Source organism: Gopherus evgoodei, chromosome 4, assembly GCF_007399415.2.
Source record: "Gopherus evgoodei ecotype Sinaloan lineage chromosome 4, rGopEvg1_v1.p, whole genome shotgun sequence".
Taxonomy (NCBI): Eukaryota; Metazoa; Chordata; order Testudines; family Testudinidae; genus Gopherus; species Gopherus evgoodei.
The window spans coordinates 89,702,944-89,730,301 of NC_044325.1; the positions used below are offsets into that span (position 1 = coordinate 89,702,944).

Consider the following 27,358-nt stretch of genomic DNA (forward strand, 5'->3'; position numbering starts at 1 on the left):
AAGCTGGAATTAACTGGAAACATCACTGCTCAAGAGTGCTGGTCTCCACAGTTGGAGAATCATTGCCTTGAACAACTGGATAATCTGCATTGTTAATTCCCTCTGTCTGTTTGAAAGAAAATCAATAACTATGTGAAATGTGTCATGTGAAACAGTAGAATGTATCAGAGAATAATGGTTAAGAGTGTTTCTCTTCCGTCCTATTTACTTGCAGGGCTCCTCCGTCCATCGATTTGATGTTTAATTTCATTGTTGTCCATTAAGGAGATGAGAGGTTTGCAGTATCTCAGATGGCTGGAATCCAGCATTTTAGATAGATATTTCTTCTTAGTTTCCCAATTAATTGGATTGGTACGTGGAAGGAAATTTGAACTGCGACCCCTCCCTTTAAATGAAATAAGTCACAGTTCTTCTTTTTATTCCCTGTCTGTCTCTTCATTACAAACTGTTTTAGATTTTACATATTTCTACTGTTGAATATTTTAGGTGAAAAAGTTAGTGTTTTTTTGGGTAAAGATGGGAAAGAAAATATTATAAAACAAATAAAACTGCATTACATGTATTTGTCACTTGAGGAGTGCAAAGAGTTTTTTGTTTGGATGTAGTCATTCCCTGGAAGCATTTGTATCCCAAATGATGCCCCATTGGGCTGCTACATGAGAATCAGAGAGTGAAATTGACTACAACCCAGAGTGAAACTGCCAATGCTGTGCAACATGCGAAAAATAGACAAATAGCATGAATGGGCAAGAATAAATGAGCTGTTTAAACTGTTTTCATTTTTAATAATCTCTGGAGTTTTTAACTAATCAGGCATCTTTCTCTTTTTTATCCCTCAGAAAAGTTTCTCTAACCCTATGTATTTCAGTGGCTTTAAATGCTTCCCTATTTTCTCTCTCTAGTTCTTCCTATTTCTAGCTTTCAAGAGTTGGGCAGGTGTATTACCTTTCCTCCACACCACTTGTTCGTGTTTCAGTCTTTAGTCTTCTTTTGGTATGGGTCCTTGCCTTTCTTCTGTTCATCCTCTGTGATCTCATCTTCCTTCCAAATGCAGTATCATGGAAATCTCCTTCTGGCAGTGGAGAGCAAGGCCTATCAAGACTGTTTTTCTTCCCTCTTTTAGAGAGGCTTGCTAGAAAGTGAAGCAAAGCACTCTTTCCTTCCCACACCAGTGACGTAAGCATGCAGTGTCCGGTGCAGCAATCCCAGCTTCCTTGGATGTACCACCATCAAATAGCTACTGTCTCTTCCTCCTCTCCCATTTCCATTATTGTCTCTTCCCAATAATTCTGTTTTCTCTCCTCTTTCCTCTTCTTCCCTACTGTTTAGCTTATGCCCAGTTCCCTCCCAAGCTCCAGACTACGCATTTATGCTTCCTTCAAGGCCACAAGAATTGTGCAGTCCTCATTAGTTCCACTCTGCTCTTATTAGTTTCTGCCCACATCCTTCCCTGGCAATTTTATGACAGACCTAGGATTAAACAGGCAATAAGACCAGTCTCCCCTCTTGTCCCTAGAGGCTGTCGCCGGTAGACCGACTTGGGGAAATTGCTCTCGTGCTGGGTGTGACTCAGTTGCCACACTGCTAGTCTGGTACCTTTTACAGGGAGTAAACTCACTTTAAAAATTAACTGTTTCTCTAGTTCCTTCTGCAAGTGTGAAGCAACTATTGATGGAAGTTTGAGCCAAATAAAAATGTTGTTTTGTTAGCAAGAAAGTGCTCTTGTAGACTGTTCTGTTGTGACAAATGTCCCAGGGTTCTGCTTGACTGTGCCAGGTTTTGAGAGAGCTACTCTATCTGGTGACTTTAATTTCCTTGTAAAGCTGAAACATTACAGCCTTAAAAATAAAAGTCAATAAATTGAATAAGCACAAATTTTGGAGGAGAGATTTAAAAATAAGCATTTTAAAATGAGATTGGTGGCAAGTAGATACTACTTTGCTAATTAGCTGGCACATTCTTCCTGTAGTACCTCTTCTTTGGCATTAGTAATGTGAATAGAGCCCATCATTTCTAGGTTGCCCATCATTTCTAGGTTGCCAATTCAAATCCAGCCAGGAGATGAAGCACATTGGTAGAGCAATGGAAGGATGCTTGTATACTGTTGATTAAAAAAGGGAACTTTGATCTTCAGGGCTATCTAACGGTGTTTTTAACATGTGCAATCTTCATATAAGTGATATTATTTAATATTTTATGCCCTGTCTCACTCTTTTTTTTATTAAAAATAATAAACTACCAGATCTAACACCCATACTATGTAACCTGTTTTACATTTGTAAGCTAATGTGGTGATTAGTTCATTTTCAAATGCATGAACTGTTTTTAAGCCTTAGAGCAGAAGGAGGGAAATGGTGGTGATAGCAGGGATAACACAGTCTAAAACATGGAACTGATTCTTCATCTTTCAAATACAGCTACTTTGAACTGGAGAGCAGCGGCCTGAGGGATGAGATTAGATATCATTATAGATTTAATGGAAAGGCAAGAACAGAGGTGTTCCCGTACCGGATGGCAGACGGACAGTGGCACAAGATTGCACTGTCACTTAGCGCATCCCACCTTCTGCTTCATGTTGATTGCAACAGGTAAGAAATTGTGTTCTGTAAATTCTTCTTTTTTTTAAGAGAAATGCAAGCCATCTCTTTCCTCCCTCCTCCTCTTCCTCTCCCCTGGGAACAAAACTGCAATTGGAGAAAAGAAAAAAGCTGTTCTATATTCTAAAGTGACCAAACGCAACAGAGTAAGAAAGAAAACAAAGCATAAAGATGAAATGGTACATTGTGATTATGAACACATGTAGGAAAGGTCGATTGCTGATTGGGGAGTCTTAAATATACCTCAGTGTACTGTAGGTACTGGCTGATGTCTTTTTCAGCTGTGATTCCATTTAAGTGTGATACACGGTTGTGCAGTCTGTTCTGTCTGTGGAGTGCTTCACTCAGCATGCCTCGAAACTTGAAGAATATATGAAGATGTTGTTTGAGCTTCTAATTTCATTTCACTTAATCAAGTGTCCTTTTTTAAAAACAAAATAAAAGCCTAAATGACTTTTCTAAAGGGAAACTTGTAAAAGGGGCTGCTCTCCTTAAAAGTTCAGTATTGGTACCATTTATTTTCTGGCTGCCAGTTCACTACCTCCCTTTAAAAAGCTGTAAGGGTTGCATATTGCCACCATTAGTGTGCAAGCCCCACGCCCCACCCAACAAAAACACAAGCAGGAGCAAAAAGCTACCCACTGAGAAACTGCTTGCATTTGGGCCTTGATTTTATGATATACTGAGGTATAGTGGCACTATACTAAGGTTAGTGGCAGTCAAGGACACTCAACGCAACACAGGATTGGGCATTTGAAGACAGTTCTGTGTGTGGAAAAGATAATAGATTCAGTCCTGCTTGCACTGAAATGAACACCAAAACACCCCTTGACTTCAACAGAAGCTGGATCAATCCCTCCTCTCCCCCATATGAGGTTTTATTGTTGCGGTGCTTACATGATCTAGGGGGCATAGGTGATGGATCTAGGGGTACTGGGGATGTTGGCTTTCCATTATACACAGGGTTTACAGTTTGGTTCAATGGCTGTTAGCATCCCCACTATACAAATTGTTCCAGTGTCCCTGCAAGGGAGAAGTTATTGCCCTCTACATTCTGCATTTCAGTTTAGAAAGGGAACTAGAATGTGATTATAGCCCTCCTCCCTCAACAGTAGGATGCAGATCTGCTCCAGCACAGAGAGGAGAGCAGGCCATTATGTGAAGTAGTGCAGCCTACACCCCTTGTGCTTGGGAAGGGATTCTTCTTCTGGAGTATCCCCTGGGGCGGTGCAGCTCAGCTCTGCTCCCAACATGCAGCCATAACTAACTCTCTCTGTTTGGTTCTATACTTTTGCAACAACTTCCAAGGCAATGGGAATATCTTTAAAGCCTGGCTTGAGGGCAGAATGTAGTAGAGGTTTAAATGGGGAGGAAAAAAAGAGACGATTTTAAGTTCCTGGCTGAACTGTAGCATCTCAATTCAGTTAATTAGAGTTTTTTCTCCAAGTGTTGGCATGAACAGTTTGCTTTATATCTTAACCTCCTACACCTTTGCGTTCAAAGAGGGAATCAACTTTTTTTTTAATTGTACCGATATGTCCTGCTGAGACTTGAGTAAATTTCATAAGAAGGTGTAGCAGAGTGGGTCTCTGCTCCTGCCCTGAAGGGGTTAAAAAGAGCCCTGGATAAGGGCTGGGGCTGGAGAAAGCAGCCTTTTAGGCTGGGCTGATTGGGGAAGTGGCAGCTGCTGGGGCCATGCCCCAAACTGAGCAACAGGTCCTTATATAAGGGCAGAGAAGCCAGGAACCCAGACAGTCTCTCTCTGTGTTCAGAGAGAGAAAGGGCCTGGCTGCAGGGAACCAAATAAGGTACCTAGGGTGAAGCAGGGCTGGGGAAAGGCAGAGGAGCTGGGGAGCTCCTGTCTGGAAAGTCCCAGGCTGCAGCCTAGCAGAAGGCTAAGAGGTACTGGGCGTGTAACCCAGGGGTAGGCCAAGGCAGCAGGTCCAACCCCCTTTGCTGATAATGAGAGGCTAATACTGCAGTCTGCCCCAGGGCCTGGGGCTAGCTAATGACTGGGCAGTTGCCAAGACACTGAGGCAAAGTGGGGATAGAGGGTGAGGGGTTCCCAGGGAGGGGAAACCCCTAAGAAAGAGGAAGGGGTTACTGCCAGGGGGCAGAACCCCACCCAAAAGGGGCACCAGGGTCCAGGGAGGGACACGGGGCCAGTAGCCGAAAGGCGGATCACTGGCCTGCAGAGGGCGCTCCGAGCTGGAATTTGAGCTAATTCCCAAAGCAACCAGCAGGAGGCGCCGCAGGGGTGAGTCATGCCCGGTTACAGAAGGTGAAAGTGATCTGTTGTGCGTAAAAACAGAGAATGCCAGCAAAGGATACTGTTGAGAACTGCCAAAAAATCTGAGCCCTCCTAATCTTTAGTGGGAGAAAAATTACAGCTGAAAGTACACACAGAATCCTGTATTAGGTAGGGTAGATTTTTATATATAAATGTCAACATTTTAGGATGGCTTAGTGTCATAGGCTTTGAGCTAATTCCTGAAAGCCTAATAAGAAGCAGTGCCTCTATGGACTTAATCGAACGAACAAATTAAATCGCAGGAGAAGAGAATGCTATTTTAGTCAATAGATGAATACTTTTTGCTTCCTTAGGATGTGCTGCTCTCCCTGCTGCAATCTTTCAGTTCAGCCTAATAAATACTGGGGATGTGTATCTAATTAAATAACTACTAGCCAAGAGAACCAAAAATGCCACTCTGACTAGTGTAGGGCCTGATTTTCACTGGGGCCTCAGCACCGCCCTCACTTACACATGTGCAGTTTTATGCACGTGCACACCTACATATATCCTTTTGGGTACTAATATCATTGCATACACCGGAAAGCATTGAACATCTGTGAGGGAGCAGATGGTGGAATTGGAATATGCAAAAGTGTCACGTTCAAATGTTAGAAACTATCACGTGCACAAGTTAGAGCATTAAAAGAGGATGTGAAAAGGGCTATGTGTGTGTGTCATGAGTGTATGTGCAGTCAGGATCAGAAAATCAGCTCTCTAATTAGTGACAAGGTTTGGCTTGATACTAAAGGGTAGTTCCTGCCTTTAAAAGTTAGAGAACGAGCCAGGAGGTAAAGGAGAGCCTTTAAATCTTGAACAAATCCTCCGATCCATTTTTGTACCTCCCCCAGCCCTTTCATCCGCATCCTGCTGACTCAGGCTATCAGATTGACACCTAGTGCTTGATTAATCATTGACCTTAGTCTTTCAAATTCAGTGTAAAATTGTCTTTTTTGTATCTGGATATGCGAAAGGAAGATACTTAACAATTAGTGAAAGCCTTTGCTACCTTTTACTTTGCGCTAATGAGATGAATGTAGTGAGGTGAATATATCAAAGGCTGTAAGTTTGCCCTAATGTGTGTCATTTTAACATCTGCTCTTCCCATGTCTTGATTGCTCTTGGAAGAGTCTCGGAGTAAGAACCGTTACAGAGTCTGATATTGGAGTTCTGAGGTGCTCACACAGGTAGAAAGATTTGGACTTGGGTTTTGAAGTCTGATGAAGTCAATCAGAACTGTTCTATTAACTTCAGTGGCCTTTGCTTTGGGCTTTTGAATAGCAGTGGGAGGGAACAAATGTTTGCACAGTGCCAGTGATGTGTTACAAATATTAAGGGTTAATGGGAGACAGATAAACCTGCTGATGTGCCTTTAACATGCAACTGAAGTTTTTAAGGTACTTTGAAAATGAGCAACCTATGGTTTTGATGGATATTCTTGGTTATTTCCTGTATTTTTTTTTTAAGAGAAAGAGAAATGGAAACCAAGCAGACTAAGAAGTGGGGTCCATCTGAGAAAAATATGTTGTCTGCTCCATTTATGTTTCTCCTGCTGGAGTAGAGCATCAGAATAAAAAGTGCATGAGCAATGAGAACTTTTTAAATTGGAAACACAAACAAACAAACAAAAAAGAAAACCAAACCAACCAAAATATAGTAAATAGTAAGGTGGGAAATTTGTTTATAAGAGTGATTCTATTGCCTTACCTGCTGTACGAAGCTTTTTACTGGAGGAACAGGAGGATGCTTTACAGAGCTGGATGATTCCTCTTCCTCATTTAAATATGTGGTCCATGACCCAGTTCTGTTGCATTGCTTTCTTTATTCCTTGTTCTTGTCCTTTTAAGATTCTGCCCAGTAGAGTGGCAGGAGTGATCAGAGAGGAGGTTAATCAGGTAGAGTGTTGTGTACAGTGTGCTGTAGGTATACCCAGTATCTGGCCTAAAGTATTTATTGGTAATTATTTTTTCTCCTTTGCCCACTGAAAGCCCCTTGAGTGTGTCATGAAGGATCTAAACCTTTTAGAGTAAGCAATATCCCCAGATAACATGTCAGTTGCTGTCATGTCTATAAAATTATAGTTATTGCAGTCAAGGTACAATAGGGTATTCAAGATGCATTCAGTATGACTCCATTGCCTAGAAAAGGATTATTTTTAACCCACTGTACATAAGCAACGCTAGGTAATTATTCAGTAAAGGAAGGCTGGTCTTATGGTTAAGGCAGAAGACTCTCAGACTGTACATCTTAGTTCTGGCTGTGGTTCTGCCAGAGACTTCCTGTGTGATCCTGGGCAAGTCTACTGACTTCAGTGTTTCTTAGTTTGCCTATCTGTAAAATAGTGATATAATAGTACTTCCGGGTTTCATGGATGGGATGGGGAAGGCATTAGTATCTGTGAAGTACTCAAGATACTGTGTTACGGTGATCAGCACCATAAGGAAGCCATGAAATAATTAAATGTGTAGCTGTAGCCTTACCCAGCTGACATTGACAGCTCCATTTGCTCTCTTGCAAGGAGGTAGCTGCATAAGGTCATCAAGGGGAACTCCATGAACTTGCTCGTGGAGCTCCACTAGCTTACAAGGGGCACTGGGATGGAGCAGAGATACCTTGGACAACTCCCTGTGTGTTGGAGCACAGCAGAGCACAGCAGAATCCCGAGGCAGCTGTTTTTAGAGCATGATCTTATTGCAATTGAAGTTGGTTAGAATTTTGCCATCAATTTCAATTGGAGGAGGAACAGCCTTGATTTTTTTTTTTAAATTTCCTAAATAATGATTTGCTCAGTGACTGCTGAGGTCCACAGCAGTTCCAGAACTTGGTAGCAGCAGGGTCTAACTTCTGTTCAATAGAGACCATAGCAATGTATTTTTAGACTTGAGACTTGCAGTGCTTTTTCATGAAACTGAAAATGTTGATAGGCAGGTTCATGATTTCACTAGGACAGGAATAATATTGTGTTATGCTTTACTATGACATCATGTATTAATCTTCTTTGTATGCTACCGGTGTGCCAGAGAGAGGATGCATAATGGTAGAGGAAATAAGTTTAAATCAAGACTGACAAGGCTCAAATGAGTTATTCAGTCATTTCCTTAAGTGTGGTAGGAGATATATTACGCCATTCTCAAATATTATGAATTCACTTTTTACATTATTCCAATATATATTTAGATGTTAGTTATTGCACAGCAATAAACCCACACAATAGAGGTGGTTTCTTAGAGCATGGCTATGGTGAAATTGTATTTGTGGGGATTTTTTGGAGGGAATCTTTTGTCGTTGCTTGTTTCCATTTTTTTTTGTTTGTTTTTGTGTGGAGGACTAGTGGCATTGTGGAGACAGGAAAGAGATTGGGGGACTGGGAGAATCACAAATGTGTATAGTTTTTCCTTTTCAGATTGTAAAATAATTATTGTGCGCCATTCAGGCAGGTAAATTTAGTTCCCAAAAATAAAGGGATTGTCATCTGTGGAGTGGTTAGCCAGCCCATGGAATTCAGTGTCGTAGGTGGTCATGATCGGTAATATTTGTAAAAGGATTGGGCCAGAGCCAAAACAACAGTTCTGAATACCTCCTTAAATGTCTGTGGAAAGCCTAAATCTAGATCTGAGTCCCTATTTATCAAATATTCCCCAATCTTTCTGAATGATCTGAAACCCCCAAAGGTTGGGGATATGATGGGATTGATTCTCTTTTGATGCTGATGTAAATCAGGAATATCACTACTGGAGTCTAGATAACCACCCCCAGATTTGTAAAAGTGACTAGTGATTTTGAGTGCCTCCCTTTTTCAGTGCCTGATCTGAGATAATTTAAAAGGGGCCTAATTTTCAGAAGGTTAATAGTCCACTGTCTGGATATTAATCTACTTTAAGGTGCTCCAAGATGGATACCCAGAAATGGAGGCATCCTAAGTAATGTTTAGAAATTTTGGCCAGCTTGTATCTAGGTATTCAACTGGCTCACATCACTGCGGTATCTGAGCACCTAATAAACATGGATGTATTCAGCCTCATAACACTCTTCTGAGGTATAGAAGTGTTGTTATCCCTATTTTACAGTTAGGGAATTGAGGCACACTGAGATCAAATAAAAAGTCTCTGGCAGGATAGGCTGTTGAACTCAGGTATTGGAATTACAGCTGGTAAAACTGGCGTAGTTGAGATCATTATGAAGTCTGCGGAAATCCAGATCCAAATTCTATAATTTGAGCTCAACATTAATTTGTGAATATGCCAGTTGAGGAAATAAGGGTAATCTAATCTCATGCTTCAGGGAATAAACTGATTGCCGCGGGATTCAGGAAAGTTTTCCCCTGCCCCTTTTCCTCATGAGCTTATTGCTCAATTGGATAGTTGCATTAAGCTATTATTTTTGATGATGCATCAAGTATTGGTCACTTCTGTAGGCAAGATCCTGGACTTTATGGACCATGCTCTGATTTGGTATTCCCAATCAAATGTTCTTTTGTACTGGTTGGGGAGGAAAAAGAAGTGGTTTGATTCTGAGCATGAAAGCAAAAGAAAATTATGTTTCTATTTTTATGAATGGCTTTCATATCTGAGACCAGATATGGAGGGAGGAATCAGAGGAAAAATGTGGTGGTATTAATTAATTTGTTTTGCAATGTTTACAGTGTGCCTTCAGCATATAACAATAAAATAATTTAAAAACACGTATAACGAATCAAGTTAACACAATGTAGAAAAATGCCACTTGCCAAGCCAAGTCACTCAATCCAAAGGCTGAATGAATAGATGTGTCTTGCAACATCCCTGGGGTGAAATCCTGGCTCCAATGAAGTCAATGGAAAAACTCCCATAGACAGGTTTCACCTCTGAAGTCTGTCAGATCCAGAGAGAAATAAGTTCCTGAACTGAGGGCCTTCATTGAAAGTGTTCTGCTCCCAATCTGTATATTATCTATCTTTCTCAACACCCACATATCCCAGTTACTATGAGATCCCGGGTGATCTGAATTCCAAGGTTATTGCATCAATAAATTGTTGTTCTTAACCACTGAGGACAGGACAAAAAGTAATTGGTTTAAATTGCAGCATTTAGTTTAGACATTAGAAAAAACTTCCTAATTATAAGCGTAGGTAAGCTATGGAACAAATTACTGAGGGAGGCTGTCAAATTTCCGCCACTTTACGTTGTTAATAACAGATTAGACAAAAACCTGTCAAGTGTGGTTTAGATAGAACTTAGTCCTGCCTCAGTGCGAGGGACTGGACTAGATGACCTATCAAGGTCTTTTCCAGTCTTGCATTTCTATGATTTTATGAAATAAAAGATGCTATGTAAGTTATTCAGGGTCTAAACCATGTGTTTTACAGACTAAAATCAATACTTTAAATTTAGAACCAATGTAACATTTATTGCATACGCTTGTAATCACGGCTAATAGTCATTATGGAAAGTGCACAGGGAGTGCATCATTGCAGGAAATTAAAAAGGTGGATGAAAATATCATGGGAAAACTGAGATGAGGATTATATCGCCTCACCACAAGTGAGTTCATAAAGCTAGCTAAGAATGTAAGCAATGCCTATGGAATGAGAGGAAGGAAATGGTTAATGGAAGAGGCCAGGTTTGTCTCTGGAGAGACTGCCATGTCATTGCACAGTATCTTAAAAAAAAAAATTGGATGAGAAGAATGTTTGATAGGAACATGGGAGCAAATATATAATGCTTCAAAGCCAATCCTGTGACTCCTTATCTTGTACCTACCTTCCCTTTGTGAGGAATTGACTCTGGAATATCGATGAAATTATTTGATTACGGGTAAATTATTATGACATTATTCTCTTGATAAGATGCTCCTGTGACAAGATATTCTGTAAGGCCATTAACTACTCAGCGGGTGATTCTGGAAAGCAAAACTTAGATATTTAGCAGGGAATCTGACAGTGACAGGGCCATGGTTTTCTTTTATTTTACATTTATTTTCCATAACAGCATAGCTCAGTTTCGGAATCTGGTTATTCTCTCACTTTTACCAGTTCTTGTTCTTTTCTTCCTCCTCCTCCCCCATTGTTTTTACTCGTATTGTTTTTACCCATTGACTTTCTGGTTTACGTAGGAGCAAGTAGGAGGAGAATCAGGCCCAGTATTTTCTGACTCATGCTTGTTGTGAGCAAAAACTTAAGGCTTCGAAGATATGGCTTCAGGTACACAGAATGCAGCTGTAGTGAGGCGAACATCTCCACATTGTGGGAGGATTTACTGTTTTGCAAATGTTGCATACATATCTTGTGGAAGGTGTTTCAGATTTGCTAAGGTTCACTTTTCGGTGCTTTGCTGCAAAACAGAAATAGTGTCCTTAGATTTTCTGTGTCATGATGGTAAAATATACATGTAATGCTTTGACATTTTTGTTCTAAATTAGTGGTATTTTTGGTGCACCAGCAGTGCCATGTCCCAGTCACATGGGATCAGTGAGCATGAATCATCACTATCACGTTATAGGATGGGATTATGTCTTTTTTGTTTGTTTGTTTCATAGACACTTGTTTAGCTTTTATTTATTGCCCATTCTGATCCCATTCTGCCTGAAGATTTCTCTTTTTGCTTGATTTTTTTTTTTGGATTTTCTTCTTTCTTCCCCCTTAGAGGACCCATCATATTAATTTCCTTCTTCACTTGCCAGGATTTCCTTTCTAGTCATTCATTCTTAGATTTTATGATTATTGATATCTGAGACGTAATTCTAGAGATTCAGCTTCTAGGCAGTTACTGAGATAGTTTCTGGGAAAGGATTGCTCTAGGGGGTATTGGTATGGTAATAACTGGGAAAGAGCCCAATATTGATAGTTCTGCTAGTAATATGTAGCAGAGGCATTTAGGTGGTATTGTTTGGCACCTGATCCAAAGCCCATCGATGTTAAGGGAAGTTTTAGGCATTGACTTCCAGTGGGCTATGGCTCAGTTCTTTAATATACAAGCTGTTCTTTTTCCTTTGGAGATATGAGTTCTAGACCAGTTTTAGGTCACAAATAAAACAGAGTTTGGTGGTTGTCTCCTACTCCCTGGTGGATATTTGCATGCATCATAAAAATCACTGCTTCTTGTTACTACATTCAAACTGTTAGCAGTGTCTGCTTAAGAGAGGTCAAAGACTGCAATAGCAGAAGTGTTGCTGATAAAGACTGAGCTGTGTTTCCGGAACTAGAGGAGAGAAGCTTCAGCCATATGGCTAACATTTTCAAATGTAGATGGTTAAAGTTAGTCATCTAAATTCATACTGACTTAAATTGGAGTTCAGCTCTTCTGAAAATCAGGGAATTTAGGCATATTTTATCCTGAGTATTTTCCCACAATACTTTCCCACGGTGTATCTGATTCTAGTCATTACACTGGGACCCTTTACTTTTGTGACTGTTCTACTTGTTAGTATGAAGATGGGGTAGCAGTGTGGCCTAATAGACTCAGAAGACCAGGGTCCTATTCACTCTATTCTGGCACTGACAGCCAGGGTCACTTTGGACAAGTCACTTAGTCTCTCTGTGACTCTGTTTCCCCATCTGTAGAATGGGGATAATGATTTTGATCACCTTTGTAAGCCCTTTGAGATGAATTGATGAAATGTCCTATATAAGAGGCAGGTGCTACTATTAGTATGAATGTTTGCCCTCCATATTGTAGTCACCATATGTTTTAATAGGTCTTCTCCTCTTCTGTGCATCAGTAATAACCCAGTGGCTTTTCTAGGACTGTTTTACGCAATCTCCTGTTGATTCTTGCTGCACTAATGCTCCCCTCACTTAAAAGTCTTACACTAATTATGCTGCCCCTAAACTAGCAAGCACAGTCAACTTTTCTTATGGATATTATGTCAGTGGTCATTTGTAGTTTAATAGTGAAAAAAGCAAGGATAAAAGAATCATCCATAGCTTTGTTAGAGGTTGTGATGGGGTGTGTACACCATGTAGGCCATGGGGCCCCATGTAGGGAAGGGGTTAACATGGGCCTGAAAGGCCAGTTTACATACCTGGACCATCTGCCAGAGAGAGAAAGCCAGCTGTAAATGATAATGAAGCCAAGCTGGGGAAGGGATGGCTGGTGATTATAAAGCTAGGAAGCAGTGAGGCATTCTTTTTTTAAAAGCAGAAAGGGGCTGCAGGGAGAGAATGTGCAGTCAATCTCTGGGGAATGGAAGAGGTCCAGGGAAGCAGCAAGAAGTCTGAGGGAGTAGACCTTGTCTGGGTAGGTATGGGTCTCAGGTCTGGAACCCACAGTAGAGTGAGGGCCTAGTTTCTCCTACCAGCCACCAAGGAGTTTAGGTGAAACCCTCTGAGATTAGGGGTGTAGGGCCAGGGAGCACAGAGACGACAGAAGGCCATTTAACTATAGAGTTGTTGGACTCTAGTCCACCCTTCTGTGTAACAAAGTGTGACCTAGCTGGAGGGCCAAGTTGTGGGAAGGGAGAGCACCCCTGTAAAGAAGTGACTGTCAGCAGGAGCACCATACAGGGAGACGGCCACTATGCCAGGTTTGGTCACAGGGAGGTGCTCCTGCAATGAGCGAACCCATTTACAGACATTCTAAATGTCAGCTTAGTTGCTTACATTTGAAATATTTATTATTACTTAGGTTTAAATGAGAATATTTTCCAAGTGAACATTTAAAAAAAAAAACCAGGTCAAACTGGACATGTTAGCATCTCTTTAGGGTTTGCCTTGTGCATGTGTGTGTTTTGTCAAAAGAAACACTTTACTGTTCTCTTCTAAACACCTCAATTTTATTTTGTTATGTCTCATTCTTATGCTTTCTATAATGAATTAAAAGTTAACTTCCTCTGCTGTTGAAAGACGTTGTTTAAAGAAACATTTTTGGATACGCTTTTTATTTTTAAATTTTGTAGTGTGGGAGATCAGCAAGGGAAAGGATAATTAAACTGATAAGTAGGGAAGCTTATCTTGATGATCGTAATAAGAAAATCAGTGAAATGGTTTATCAGAAATGTACCATTATAGTTTAAATGATTAAATTTGAGCTTGAAAATAACTTAAATCTGAGCAAGCATTTTCTAGTTATTTAGCACAAATGCTATTATATGACACCTCCCTTTTTCACCCTCCAGAGCCGAACAATAACTTTTTGATTAAACAGTGGCTGTCGTATGTTCCAAATTTAATAGCAACAGCCTCCTACAAAACCTGAGTTTTATCTAAATTGCTTTCCTCTTGTTCAGCGATTGTGAACTCCTATAGTATGACAGAGGAGACGACATGAAAAATCAGAATTTCTCACAAGAAGATTATTTTTTATCAGAAACAGAGAGCTGAAATCCAGATGAATAGTTGAGTTAAACTTGTTACAAAACTGAAAGACTTGTCAAATAATGCATCCTATCTGTAAACACTATTAAAAACAATCACATAAGGTATTGGCACATTTTCATTGGGAAGAATATAGACAACTGTTAGAAAGAGAAGCATGTAGAGACACCTGGGATCCCTTTCCAAAAGCAGTTCTTAATCCTTTCAGAGGAACTGAAAACACAGACAAATGCCAATATTGCAGTCTTACAGCTAGAGATTTGTTTAATGACCTGCTATAATCAGCACTTTCTTCATGCTGCTGGGATGCACAAAATAACAGGCCAAACTTTCAAAGTTTGATTTTTTGGGTGGCCTATGTTAGAGCCTAGGGCATGACTTTCAGAAGTGCTGAGTACCTGAAACTCCAGCTGAATTGTGGGTGCTCAGCACCTCTGAAAATCAGACCCAATTGGTGTCTCAGATTGAAACAGACATTGAGGCACCCAAACGAAGAGGACACTTCTGAAAATATTGGCTATGCTGTTAAAGGCTATTGGATTCAGGAATGTGACCTAAGCAATCTCAGCACATTTAAAGACTCTAAAGCTATAGATGGATGCAAACAAGGTAAGCTAAAAGTATGTTTACAGGGGAACATGCGTGTAATGGGGTGGCAAACTTTAGGATCAAGCTGAGAGATGCAGGACTCTTTTTTTGATGATTCACCCTAGTGTCAGATACTAGAACCCTGCACAGAAACCCTTCATCGGACTCTCCTTGGCAGCCGCGCCCTGTGGGAACAATTATCTCCAACCCAGGAGTATAGTAGGATCTGAGTGCCTCTTTGAGGAAACTAGGGATTGGGACATCAGGGTCATTCAGCTTGCAACTCTAGACACAGCAAAACACAAGCTAAAGTTGGTTTGTTCTTATTAAAGTTCACAGTAAAGAAACTTCAGGAATCAGGTAAACCTAGTTCCATCAAGCATGGATGTACTGTTCTAAGAGCAATGCTGGAATATTTAATAATACTGCTTATGTTTAATAATGTCGAGTATTTTAGATTAAAAAAATTAAATGATTTGGGGGTTTTCTAATTGAAGTATTACCTAATTGGATTTAAAGTATAACCCATTTATCAGAGTCCTGCTTAATCACTGCCTTCCTGCAGCTCCCATTGGCCGGGAATGGTGAACCGCAGGGCACTGGGAGCTGCAGGAGGCCATGCCTGTGGATGGTCAATGTAAACAAAAAGTCTCTTGGCCCGCCAGCGGATTACCCTGATAGGCCACGTGCCGAAGGTTGCCAGCCCCTTCAGTAATAGATTGCTGAACTGGTACATTCAGCCAGAAAGTGCATCTGTCACAGCTTTAGCAGGATGCACACGGGAAACCGAATCAGGGATGCTTAGTACGCTTGCTGTGGAAGAGGGAGAATAGTCTGTTTATGGATCTATTTGTGCAGCAGTTTTTACAGTAAATGAAGTATTCTTGCTGTATGCTATGAATGGGGGTGTGTGATTGTCATGAACTATTTATTGTGGATGAGTTGATTGCCAATCAATGTGGTGGGGGATGGTGGTTTGTGTGACATGAATTGTGGGGTTTTATTATGGTTTGATCTGAATAGATGTATTGAGAAATTGTGTTTGGATGCAGTTTTCCAATTGTGTCTTTTCATGTCTTTATTTTTATTCTTCAAAATACCATTATATGATGTGGTGCAGTGATGGCAGTAGACTCCTTAAAATAAAACAAAAGCCTTTGTGAGTATGGCAGTGTTGCAAAAAACACTATTAAAGCATTTTCAGGCGGGCCAGCTGCTTATACAACATCAAAACACCAGTAATAAACCAACACCCAAACCAGTAATACAATAAAGTGCATAACACAAATGTTGATTAGTATAAAATATTGGAAACCAGTGGTAACAAGTTGTCAACATTTGTATGTCTCCTGGACCCCTTCCCACCTTCTTCTTCCCCTTTCTAGCATGTTAGCATACTCTTGGTGCTGCTGGACAGGGGTGGAGAACTGCTGGAGGTACATTACCCTGTCCAGCTAGTGTTCAGTCCTGCTTGCATGGGCCACCCAACCATGATTTTGTCTAATGTGTTCCTGGTCTGCAAGACATGGTATTGTGGAGGGGACTCAGGATGTGGTGCCGGTGGAGCAGGAATCTGAATTCTTGTGGTCATTAGCACAAGCAGCCTCTCAAACAGGTCTTTCTGCTGAGCTCTGTCTTCCTCCCTCAACCGATATTCCTACTCCAGAAAACTGTGCTGCAAGTCTCTCCTCACATGCCGCAGTTCTCTCCTGGTACTTTGCTGCCTATCTGTGCCTTTCCACTTGCCATGAATCCTTTCCCCTTCCATATTGTAACTGCTTGTTGGCTCTGTCCAGGAGGTCTACGATAAGTTCATAATGGAAATGCTTCATCTTTGACCAGTCCATAGCAGTTCAAAATCCCAGGATCCTGCTGGACTCTGGCTGGGGTGCTGAGGTGAAAGGGCCTGAAAGCAGACATCAAACAGTACATTTATTGTCTCAGTACTTAAAAAAAAATGTTTGGAACATCCTCAGAAAACGGTGCCTGTGGAATCTCGAAGTCAAAAAAATGATACTTTGTAAAACTCAGCTTCAGTATAGTTTTAGAGGAATGCTTCAATTCCCAGAAGCTTCATGGGCCCAACAGAGTTAATCAGAGTGAAGGGTATGCACAATAGTAAGCTGAACATACACGTGCAGTATGTTACATTTTTTTAGACCATTGTAGGCAGGAGAGGAGACGTTGCTATGGTTTATTACCTAATATGTCTCAGTTTTTTCAGGCATTCTGGAGGACATAACAATCCTTGAGGTTCCTGAATGGCAAAGAGTTATTCTATTCCAAGCTACTGGTGGCAAGCCACACATGCTTGTCTCAGAGCTTTTCAAGTATATGAGGACTGAGCAACACATCCATGAGTGGAGTGGGCAGGTGTCCTATAGAGGAGGGCCTGGAAAATAGGCCCTTCCCCAAATGTGACTACCTTTCCGGAGTTCTTACTATGGAAAAGTTTCCAGCTTATCAGCAACTTGGGTTGGGTCAAAATTCATAAGGGAATCAACAGGATGCTGTGCTAGTGTCCATATGGATTACTGACTCCCTACAGTTTATGATACAGCCTGCCTCTGACTACATCTAGCTGTGGACTATGTACAAAAACACATGATGATATGAACTCTCAAAGAACTGCATAGACCAGGGGTTGGTAACCTTTCAGAAGTGGTGTGTCGAATCTTCATTTATTCACTCAAATTTAAGGTTTTGCGTGCCTGTAATACATTTTAATGTGTTTAGAAGGTCTCTTTCTATAAGTCTATATATATAACTAAACTATTGTTGTATGTAAAGTAATAAGGGTTTAAAAATGTTTAAGAAGCTTCATTTCAAATTAAATTAAAATGCAGAGCCCCCAGACTGGTGGCCAGGACCCGAGCAGTGTGAATGCCACTGAAAATCAACTCACGTGCCGCCTTTGGCATGCATGCGATAGGTTTTCTACCCCTGGCATAGACAGATACCCTGGTACACTGGACTGCATACAACTCCCTGTTGTATTTCAGACATTGATTTTTGTCATCCAGGCTCTACATTTCCCCCTCTCCTCTGTACAGTTTGTTTACAGTTGGCTCGTATGCTGTAAGAATGTGTGAGTAGCTCGTAATAATAATAATGTTGAGTGCTCGTTCAACTATTTGTGCTTCCTGGTCTCCATTTTGAATTCCAGTTTGTGGTGGGGTGATGCCAAATTGCTTGTGTGCATTTCTCCATTATCGGATATACACTGCTACTCATAGTTTATAATAAAAATTGCATTGGTTCATAAACTGGAAATCCCTCCCATTTGTATATTAAAAACAACATACCTGGAGCCAAACACATACCAGGCACTGGGGCTACTTCTGTGTCTTCTGTTTCTGCTGTTGGTTTCAACTTCCATGAGGCTGCGTCTCTGGAGGGTCACCACACAACTCCTACAACTATGGACCCAGGATGTGCTGCCGCTGCTCTGGTGCAAAGCCTCCTTGGGAACTGGTGTGAGCAGCATAGTCAGTTTGCTAGCCTGATCTGGCACCGGTTGGCTCCCCCATTTATGCTATACTAGATTCAGGGATCAGAAGGTCACCATTCTGCTGACCAGGCTATTATGAACCACTTGGGGCTTGGTGTAGTACACAGCACCCTGTCAAAGTCCTCATAAAAGAGGCAGGATGACAGAGTTCCCAGAGGTACAGTTTTCATCCCTGGCTTTCTGTTAGTTACTCTTGAGCCACTTGATCTGCTCTCTTCACTAGCACCGGTCCATTGAATCCCCCACACTGTCAACTTATCCACTATTTCTTGGTATATGTGGTCATTTCTGATACTCTTACTGAAGTTGAACATGTTGCTTGCCTTGCACCACAGATTTATCAGAATCTGATTGTGGTCCTGTGACCACATAGCCGTATGCTTGGCAAAGGACTTCTTCCTGTAGAAGGCTGAAGCTACTGCAGGTTCACTCTGGAGCTCAGCAATCCATAATTAAATGGAAGAATTAAAAGCTGAGCAGCTGTATTTGAACCAGACACTTTCTTCAGTTTTCTGCAAGTTGATTGGCTAGTCTTGGGATAGAAAGGATATGAACACTGGCCCATGGGATTGTGAGATACTCTCTGGACATGAATCTGATGGACCCAGGACCAAGCTCTGTCCATGCTGTAAAATGATGCACTGTGGAGCCAAATCCCACTGGGACTCTGGCTTAAACCTCTCTTGTTGGGTCCAAGGGCTCAGGTCCAGAGGGCTTGCTGGCCTGAGTCCAATAGATGTGTGTGTATAGACAGAAGGGGGACTTGGGCTGGAGTCTGAGCCTGGGCATACACTGCAGTGTAGACATACCCTCTGACTCTGAGTCAGATCCCCATCAATAGAATGGTGATAAAAATACTTCCGTACCTCACAGAACATTGGGAGGGAAAATACATTAAATATGATGAGGTAGTGGAGGCTATGTAAGTACCTAATATAATTTATTATGGAGTGTGTTCATGTATGATGGGAAGTGTGCATGTACTTATGGTGTTTTTATGAACATTTTACAATTATCCCCCTGATAGATCTTATATAATTTTAAAGGCAAAGTTTTCTGTATGATTCTATTCCTTGCGTCATGGCGGCTATTCATACAGGTGACTATTTGGATGCTTGCTTGTGAAATATGTTCTTTGATTTGCATACCTTTCTTTGGTGAGCTTGACTGTGCAGCTAATGTAGGTATATTATTTGTTATGGGTATTATATACTTTAATCATTTGACAGAAAATAAAACAATGGTAGAATGGTAGACAATACAAAAAGGAGAAGAGAAACAACCTAACATAGAAGGGAACTGGGAGAGAGAGACCAAGAAAAGAAGGGAGAGGAGATACGCAGTGTGTGGAACAAGGGAGAGACATGTAAGGAATTTGTAAAGGTTTTTTTGGAACTAGTTGGGAGCAGCACACTGTTTCATGACCAGATCACCTCCTCCTACCATAAAATCCATGTGTGTGTGGGGGAAGGGAAGCAGGGTTTGCTCTCCTGAGAAGTAGGGTACTTAGCCCCTGCCCCTCAATAACAAAAAGCATGGAAGGTCATTTTAGAGCTGCACAGATCTCGATGATTTGCATGAGACATGAATCTTCAGCGCATAGCCCTCTGTCTTTGCACTGGCTTGATAGCCCTTTGCCCCCAAGTCCTCCTCCAGGGCTTCCTCCATTAGCAAATGTCATTCATAACCTTCTCAGGGGTTGTGGGGGGGCGGGCTTTAGTCTCAGTGAAGTCTTCCTTTTCTGGCAGTGCTACAGACTCTGGTAGTGCTCTCATGATTAAGGCATGAAACTAGGAGGCAGAAGATCTGATGTAGGGGGCAAGTCAGTTAGCCTTACTGTGCTGCTGTTCCCTGGTTGTGAGACTTCATTCATTAATATTTGTAGAGTCCTTTGAATTAACATTCATTAAATCCTCGATTATTAATCCTCCACTGTATATTATGAACAATCATTCCTTTTTATTTATTGATACAAAAACTTGTTTTTGATACCAATTTTGGTTTTTGTTTATGTGGATACTTATCCTGTGATCAATGGCATCTAGTATGTCTGCCTGGGGAGCTTTGCATTATTATTATTATGATTATTATTAATTATTATTATTTATTTTATTATTTTGGCTGTGTGCTGTTTTAGTCGGGGATTTAGTTCTCACATGTTGACAGTGTATTGTACGCAGTACGATATTCCTCATGGTCTGCTACAGTCTGTTTCTTTCTTTAGAATGAAGATATGAGTTTTAATCTTTTAATTTGCCAAGAATGTAGCCTATGTTTTGTTGTAGTGATAGGCTGGCAGTTTTGCAATGGCCTTTTTCATGTTTTGCTGATTTAAGCAATATGTGGTAATAAGGTTTGTTTCCCATAATCAATGATAAGATATCATCCAACACCCTTTTTGTAAAAAATTAAGTCCACATGGATCAATTTCTACAGTTGACACCTGCACATTAATTAATTATAAATATTTAATGATCTAGAAAAAATATATTTCATATCTGCCATGGAGACTACACACATGAAGATCTTCTTAGACATCAAAAGCTACATGGAAGAAGGCACAAAGCCCTTTATTTTTAATCTGAGTAGTCACCTGAGGGAGAAGCTAGATGCTCCAGAAGTGCAATTAGAATAGAATAATGTACAGAGAAAAATGAAGAGTCCTGTTACCACAGAGCATATACCATATGAATGGGGACCTTCTGAAAGGACACTGGAAGATAGGTCATTATAGCTTTCCCACACAAAGGACAAAACCTTTGTTTTATCCTCAGGAAAGCCAAAGATAAACCACTTTGTACCTGTATCTCATTTGTCTACCTTATATTCTGTTATTGACCTACAGTATAATGCATGTTGATTTGTATGCTTTACATTGAAAAATTCATTCTTCTTATATAACTGAGGATAGATATCATGGAGTCCCTTAAGAGCATGTTAGCAGCCCAGTAAATAAAAATCCAATATTCTCTCATAAGAAGTGTTGTAGAAGCCCTGTATTGCTTTGTTAAAAACATTGGGGCTTTGTCTGTTACAGAAAATGGAGTTCTTCATGGAATATTGACTAGTAATTTTACAAAGACTAGACACTTTCAGAGAGGATGTTATTAACCCAAGTCATGATAAAGATGTGCTATATATCTAAAGAGAAATTCCTAATGTAACTGAGTAATTCAGTGACTCGCTTTCCTCAGGAGCATGTCAATTACTCTGTGCCTTGTTCAGCCTTTTAAAGCAGTTTTGCGTTTGAGTAGATGTTTAATTTTGCATGTGCTTATAGCAGAAAGGAGATGCTTACATTTTAAAATATTGATAGAATAATACGTGCAAAATTCCCATAATTCCAATAACATGGTTTGGAAGAATACCACCCTATTTTGCTGTCCAAACAAGTAAAATAGCTCAGCATGAGAATTTTACAGATAGGATAGGTAATTACCTAACAAAAACAAAAATATCCGAAGAGCTCTGAATCTAACTTTGCATGCCTTTTTGTACTGCAGCATGTTAAGAAATGTGATGAATTAGGGTTGATTGTATTACCATAAATTTAAGCATTAACGCACAGAATTGTTTGAAGAACTCCTTTGACTCTCTGCTCATGTTCTTAAGTTGTTGAGTTCAATATAACTGTTTTCTTAGGGCCTGGGCTACGCTAGCGAAGGGGTTCGAACTAAGATACGCACTTCAGCTATGCTGTTGGTTGTAGCTGAAGTCAAAGTATCTTAGTTCGACTTACCTGGCTGTCCTCATGGCGGCAAGTCGACTGCTGCGGACCACCATTGACTGTGCTTACTCCTCCTGCCGAGGTGGATTACGGGTGTTTGATTAGCGGATCGATTTATTGTGTCCAGACGAGATGCGATAAATTGATCCCCGATACATCAAACACTACCCGCCGATCTGGCAGGTAGTATAGACATACCCTGATTTCTGAAAAATACAAAGTTTTTTCCTTTCTGTGGCTTTTTTAGCCAGATTATTCCCCCTTATTCTGGCAAGCTGTTTCCTCCTCCTCCTCAGGATAAACAAATGGCAGGGAGTATGTGTCTTTATTTTTGACTGCATCATTTCGATGTTTAAATTTAGCAGTGCTTTTTGCAAAGTTCTTCAACTCAGATCATTTCGGAGCTCAGAAAAATAAAAGCAATGATTACATTAGTTGAGCCTGAGCTCGAACAGACTAGAAAAGTAGTGAAAAGTGTAAATTGAAGGATAACTGTGTAGTGAGTTGTTGATGGACTTGTATTTTATATTGGAACTGCTCGCATTCATTTTAAAGCTACAGCTGTCATGCTATGTGGGAGAGAGGAAGGAAAAAAAAACCCATTCTCCATTTCCTATTAAGACATACAGATATATTACAAGTGAAAGACTTGACATGTTCAGAGCCTATTCAATTGACTGGCTTGCTGGTGTGATTATGGAACAATATGAGTTAGAGAGTAATGGAAATATTTCATCATCTTCCTTAGCCTCCCTATAGTACCACACTTGTTCTGATATAAGGCAGAGGGTCTGTGCCTCCTGGCTGTATAAGAGTGGTACTATAGCTAGTGGTCAAAGCAAAGGGAGGGGAGTCCAGAGTCTCTGTTGAATTCCTGGCTCTGCTGCTGGCACTTAACCTCTCCATGCTTGAGTTTTCCATATTGTAAAATGGTGATAAATATTTTACTCACTATTTTAAAGTGTTGTTGAGAGTCTGAATATAGGTGTTATATAAACTGTCAAGGATTATTATTACTATTATTCATTATACTTCAGCAAAAAAAAAATTAATTGGTACTATATATGGGTGTTTAATCATAGAGACTTCTTTAAGCCAAACTTTATATCATTTCTTTTTTCACTGATTTTTTTTATTAGACTTTTTCAGAGGAAAAAAAAAAGACTTGTTCCAACTAATGACATTTCCCTTCACAGGATTTATGAACGTGTCATAGATCCTCCAGAAATGAATCTAACGCCAGGAAGCAGTTTATGGCTAGGACAGCGGAACAGGAAACATGGTTTTTTTAAGGTAAGCAGATATACAGTAGCAAATGTAGGGCACTAACCTCAGCTTTATTACCTTGCACACTCCCTTCATAGGAATTTCAGTAGGGATAGTAGGTATCTGAGGAACACAGGTATGGGTCCAACTTGTCACAAAAGGGCCTGATTCTGCATGGTGTGGACTGTGCTCTCAACTCCAATTGATTCCACTGTGCCTTAGGAGGTATTCCTTGTCCTCCTGCAGTGTATTGTCCTGGATCACTTGTGACTGGAATGAAATTGTGGAACATCGTTTTAGGAACCCAGCCAAGAGTCACTATCTTAAAAACCTTAAGAATAATTTTTTACAATGGTCTGGGTGACCAAGCGATGCATCTCCTAATATTCATAGACCAGAAGGAATTGGGCTTCTTTTCTCTATTACATCTACATTAGCCTCTCACTGCTATTGATGGACTCCATAGTTTCCATCCTTCACAGTTTAGGTCCCATTTGACTTCCATCAGGTAAAAGTCCTCTGTGGGCCTGACATTATTCACAATGGTGAAGGTATCTGCAATTGTGCACACTGCATGTGCCCTGCAGAAAGGCCCAGGAGAGTTAACTTCTTTCCTTAATGAACTTCCCCTCTTTTTTGACCTCTTTTCCACATGTCACCAGTGATCAACTAGTTCTGATTTTCTAGGCAGTTGATTTGATCCATGAGCTATAGTTTGTGCTGCATGGCTTTGAGGGTCACAGTGGCACAGAGCTTGAATTGCTGGTAGTAGGGAGCTATACTATACTATACTATCTCCCCCCCTGTAGGTCCATGCACATTGCATACTATGCTCTCATATCTGAATAGTGACAGACACTGCTCTGACTGCCATTCACATATAATGAACACTCAGGTCCTGGAAAGCTGACAACCAGTTGAAAATGTTTCAGGGCGCTTAGGTCAGGCTTTTTGGATGCACAAGTGGGTCTCAAAATGGATGTTGGAGATGCTCTTTGCATAGGAAAGTGAAGATATCAAAACTCCTCCTTCAAAATTTTCCTTTGGTAACCAACAATAAGTGTGTGGCCTATGGGTCATCCTCACTGCCGTAGCTGACAGAGTGCATGTCTGCTGGTTGTGAGACACCCCAAGCCATCCTCGTGGACTAGACCAATGTAGGGATGGAGACCAAAAAATGCATAGGGAGGGCGCAATTAATGTCTTGGAGGCAAATGCCCTAAGACCTGGGAACCCTATTTCCTTTTTTGTTTCTTGCTTCTGTTCCCTTTATCCCCTGGCAAGCCTTGCTGGCATTATGGTCCAGGCTGAGTTGTTGTAACTCTTAAAAATTAATAATCTGTGCCACAGGCAAAGTTATAGCTAAAGCTGACCAACTGTCATATCTAATTTTGTGTCCAGTGGATCCACAGGTATTGCAATGGATCTGTTGCTAACTAAAGAGCATGGAGTTTAGTCAGTTGGTGGGTGGTATACAGCTGAACTCCTGATAATAAGTACCTTGTATCTTGGATAACAGAACGCAATCTAAGTATTCATTCAAATCAAAACAGCATCAATTTGATAAAATAGTCCGTAGGATAGTGATATGCTTATCTACATCATCTTGAGACTGGCATGGCTTTCCATTATCAGGATGGTTGACGACTAGTTCAGTTTTCTTTTGAAGCATTCTTTATTTAATTGATGTTGCAGTTACTAGTTTTTGAAGAACACCCCCTCTCAACTTTGTAGATTTTTCAGCGAGCCAAACAAAATATCAAATGCAGTATTGCTTAAATAGTGTAATTAGTGTGGCAACTCCTGTTTTACGTGTGTGTATGTGCATGCATGCACTACCTCCATCGCTGTTTTGCTTTTATATTTAAGTTAAGGTCCAAGAATTGCACTTAGCATGGACTTCATTTCTTGTTGTAACAGCTGAACTGTCACTGTGGAGTGAAATTAACGGCATGATTTTATTCTACAGCTGTTGTTTTTTATCTCAGCTGCTTCCCATAATTCCACAGATGGTAAACATATGTTTAGAGCTGCATAGAAAAAAGTAAATTATATTGGATTCACCCATCTTTAATTCTTATTTTATGCAGACAGCCAGATTCTAGGAACTCTGGGATACTATATATTTGTAAATTAATATTTCTACACATTAACACTTTGGAAACAGCAGGGTAGCTAATGATATGCTAATGAGCTGCCAGTTTTTATTGATCATAATGAAAGTCGACAAGTGCCTTACTTTGCTTTATGTTTGCTTGAATATTTTACTAACTGTCTGCAGGGCAGAAATGCGTAATTGGTTGCATTTTTTTAATCCTACTTGTGAGTTTCAGAAGTCTTAAGGTTTTTTTTTGTTTGTTTTGGTTACCCATTGCAAAAGCTTGGAATTTTGCCAGTTTATAAACAGTACGTATCTCCATCCATATTCATGCTCAATAGGATCTCCCTTCCCTTTTTAAAGCAATTTGTTTCAGTGTTTTAACGCATAAAATATATAATTATTTTCCTCATTGTAAACAGAGATCTTCAGGGAAATAAGAGCGGTAAAAAAGAATTAGCATTTTTTTGCATGTGTGGTGGAGCTGTGCTAGTATTTGTATGTGAAAGAATTGGGTATTCGGCACTTTAGCCTAAGCATAGTTATTCCAAAAAATATTAGAATTTTAATGGTGTAATGTACTATTTGTTTTGCTGCTCCTTCTTCTGCCCCTTTTTAAAAAATGAGAAGCTTTCTTAAATGAATATCATTAATGTCTGTTTTAGGTGAGGATTCTCCTGTTGTTCCTCATGGACCTTTATGGAAGTGTCATGTAAGGATCTAAGTCACAATGGGCCAGATTCTGACCCTTTTATTTACACTGAGTGACTTCTTACTCCACAAGTAGTCCCATTTGGGTTTGTGGGACTATTGGTAGAGTGAAGGCCTCCTCAGCATAAGAGGGTATCAGAATTTGGCCCTTTATATAAACATTTAACAATACGTGACTTACCCTGTACAAATACCTCCGAGCTCTGCCCTTCCAGTGCTCCAGTTCTGCAAAGTGCTGAATGACTTCAACTGTCATTCAGGTCAGTGGAATTTAAGGGTGCTCACCATCTCACAGGAGGTGCTCTGTGCCTTCCAGGATATTGGCCTGAGGTAGACAGTGGAGCGAGCTAATAACAGAGATGAGATGTTTTTGTTTCCTCTACAAGAGGAAGTGCATGAATTATTCCTTCTGAAAAACAAGGATAGCATTTGACCATTCAGGTTTCTTCAGTGTACCCCAGTAGGAAAGATCATCTCTGTGTGCTAGGGATGATATTGGAATCAGGTTAAGAAACAAAACTGAAGGGAACCCAAGGAAGAATCTTTTCAGTAGCAGGCCCAAAACTTTAAAACACTCTCCCCAGAGGAGATCAGGTAGAATTTTACCCTTGCTAACTTCAGACCATGCTGAAAACCTCACCTCTTCAATAATTTATAACCCTTGTGCAGTGCCCAGATACAATATTGAATAGGAGCTTTGGAAATTATATTGATTAATAAATGAATAGAATGTACTTATGTGGCAGCACACATGCACAAGATGCTTTACATATAAAAAGCCAAGGTTCCTGCTCCAAGGACCATATAATCTAAATCAAATAAATATGATACGGAGGGCAACAGTTCGGGCACAGGAGAATGATGTGTGTTACCATAAGAAGGCTTTGTGAAAGAAGTGGGTTTTAAAGAGTGAGAATAGCAGTATGAAATCAAGTGAATTAAAATGCAGAAGGTGAGAGTGTTAGTGCGCCCTGAATGTATCAGCCCTTTCATATAGCATTAATGGAGTAGTTCATTATATAGAGCAATGAAAGGAGCTATAAACATGCCAATGCTTTGCTATCAAATTCATATAAAATGAGGTGGCTATTTAAAGCTCTGCTCCTGCATTGTCTTCACTAGTGTGGAACTCTGCTGACTTCATTGGGACTTCATGCAGCTGAAGGTGTCCGCCTTAGGGTGTGATTCGGTAAATTGTTCATATAAAAGCCACATATAGTGATACTCACTTCTGAAGAGGAAAATCCTGATAGGTGCAGAACAAGCACAGCTCACATCATA

The 27,358-nt window shown here is 40.4% G+C and overlaps 1 protein-coding gene across 2 annotated transcripts in view; it reads left to right on the forward strand.

The window, feature by feature from the left end:
* The window catches only part of NELL1 (neural EGFL like 1), a 454,792-nt gene that overhangs the window by 55,273 nt on the left and 372,161 nt on the right, over nt 1-27,358 (forward strand). For both annotated transcript variants that reach the window (XM_030560164.1, XM_030560165.1), the window contains exons 4-5: nt 2,418-2,588; nt 23,199-23,295. In XM_030560164.1, coding sequence (XP_030416024.1) covers nt 2,418-2,588; nt 23,199-23,295 — 268 coding nt within the window. The remainder of the gene's footprint in view (nt 1-2,417; nt 2,589-23,198; nt 23,296-27,358) is intronic.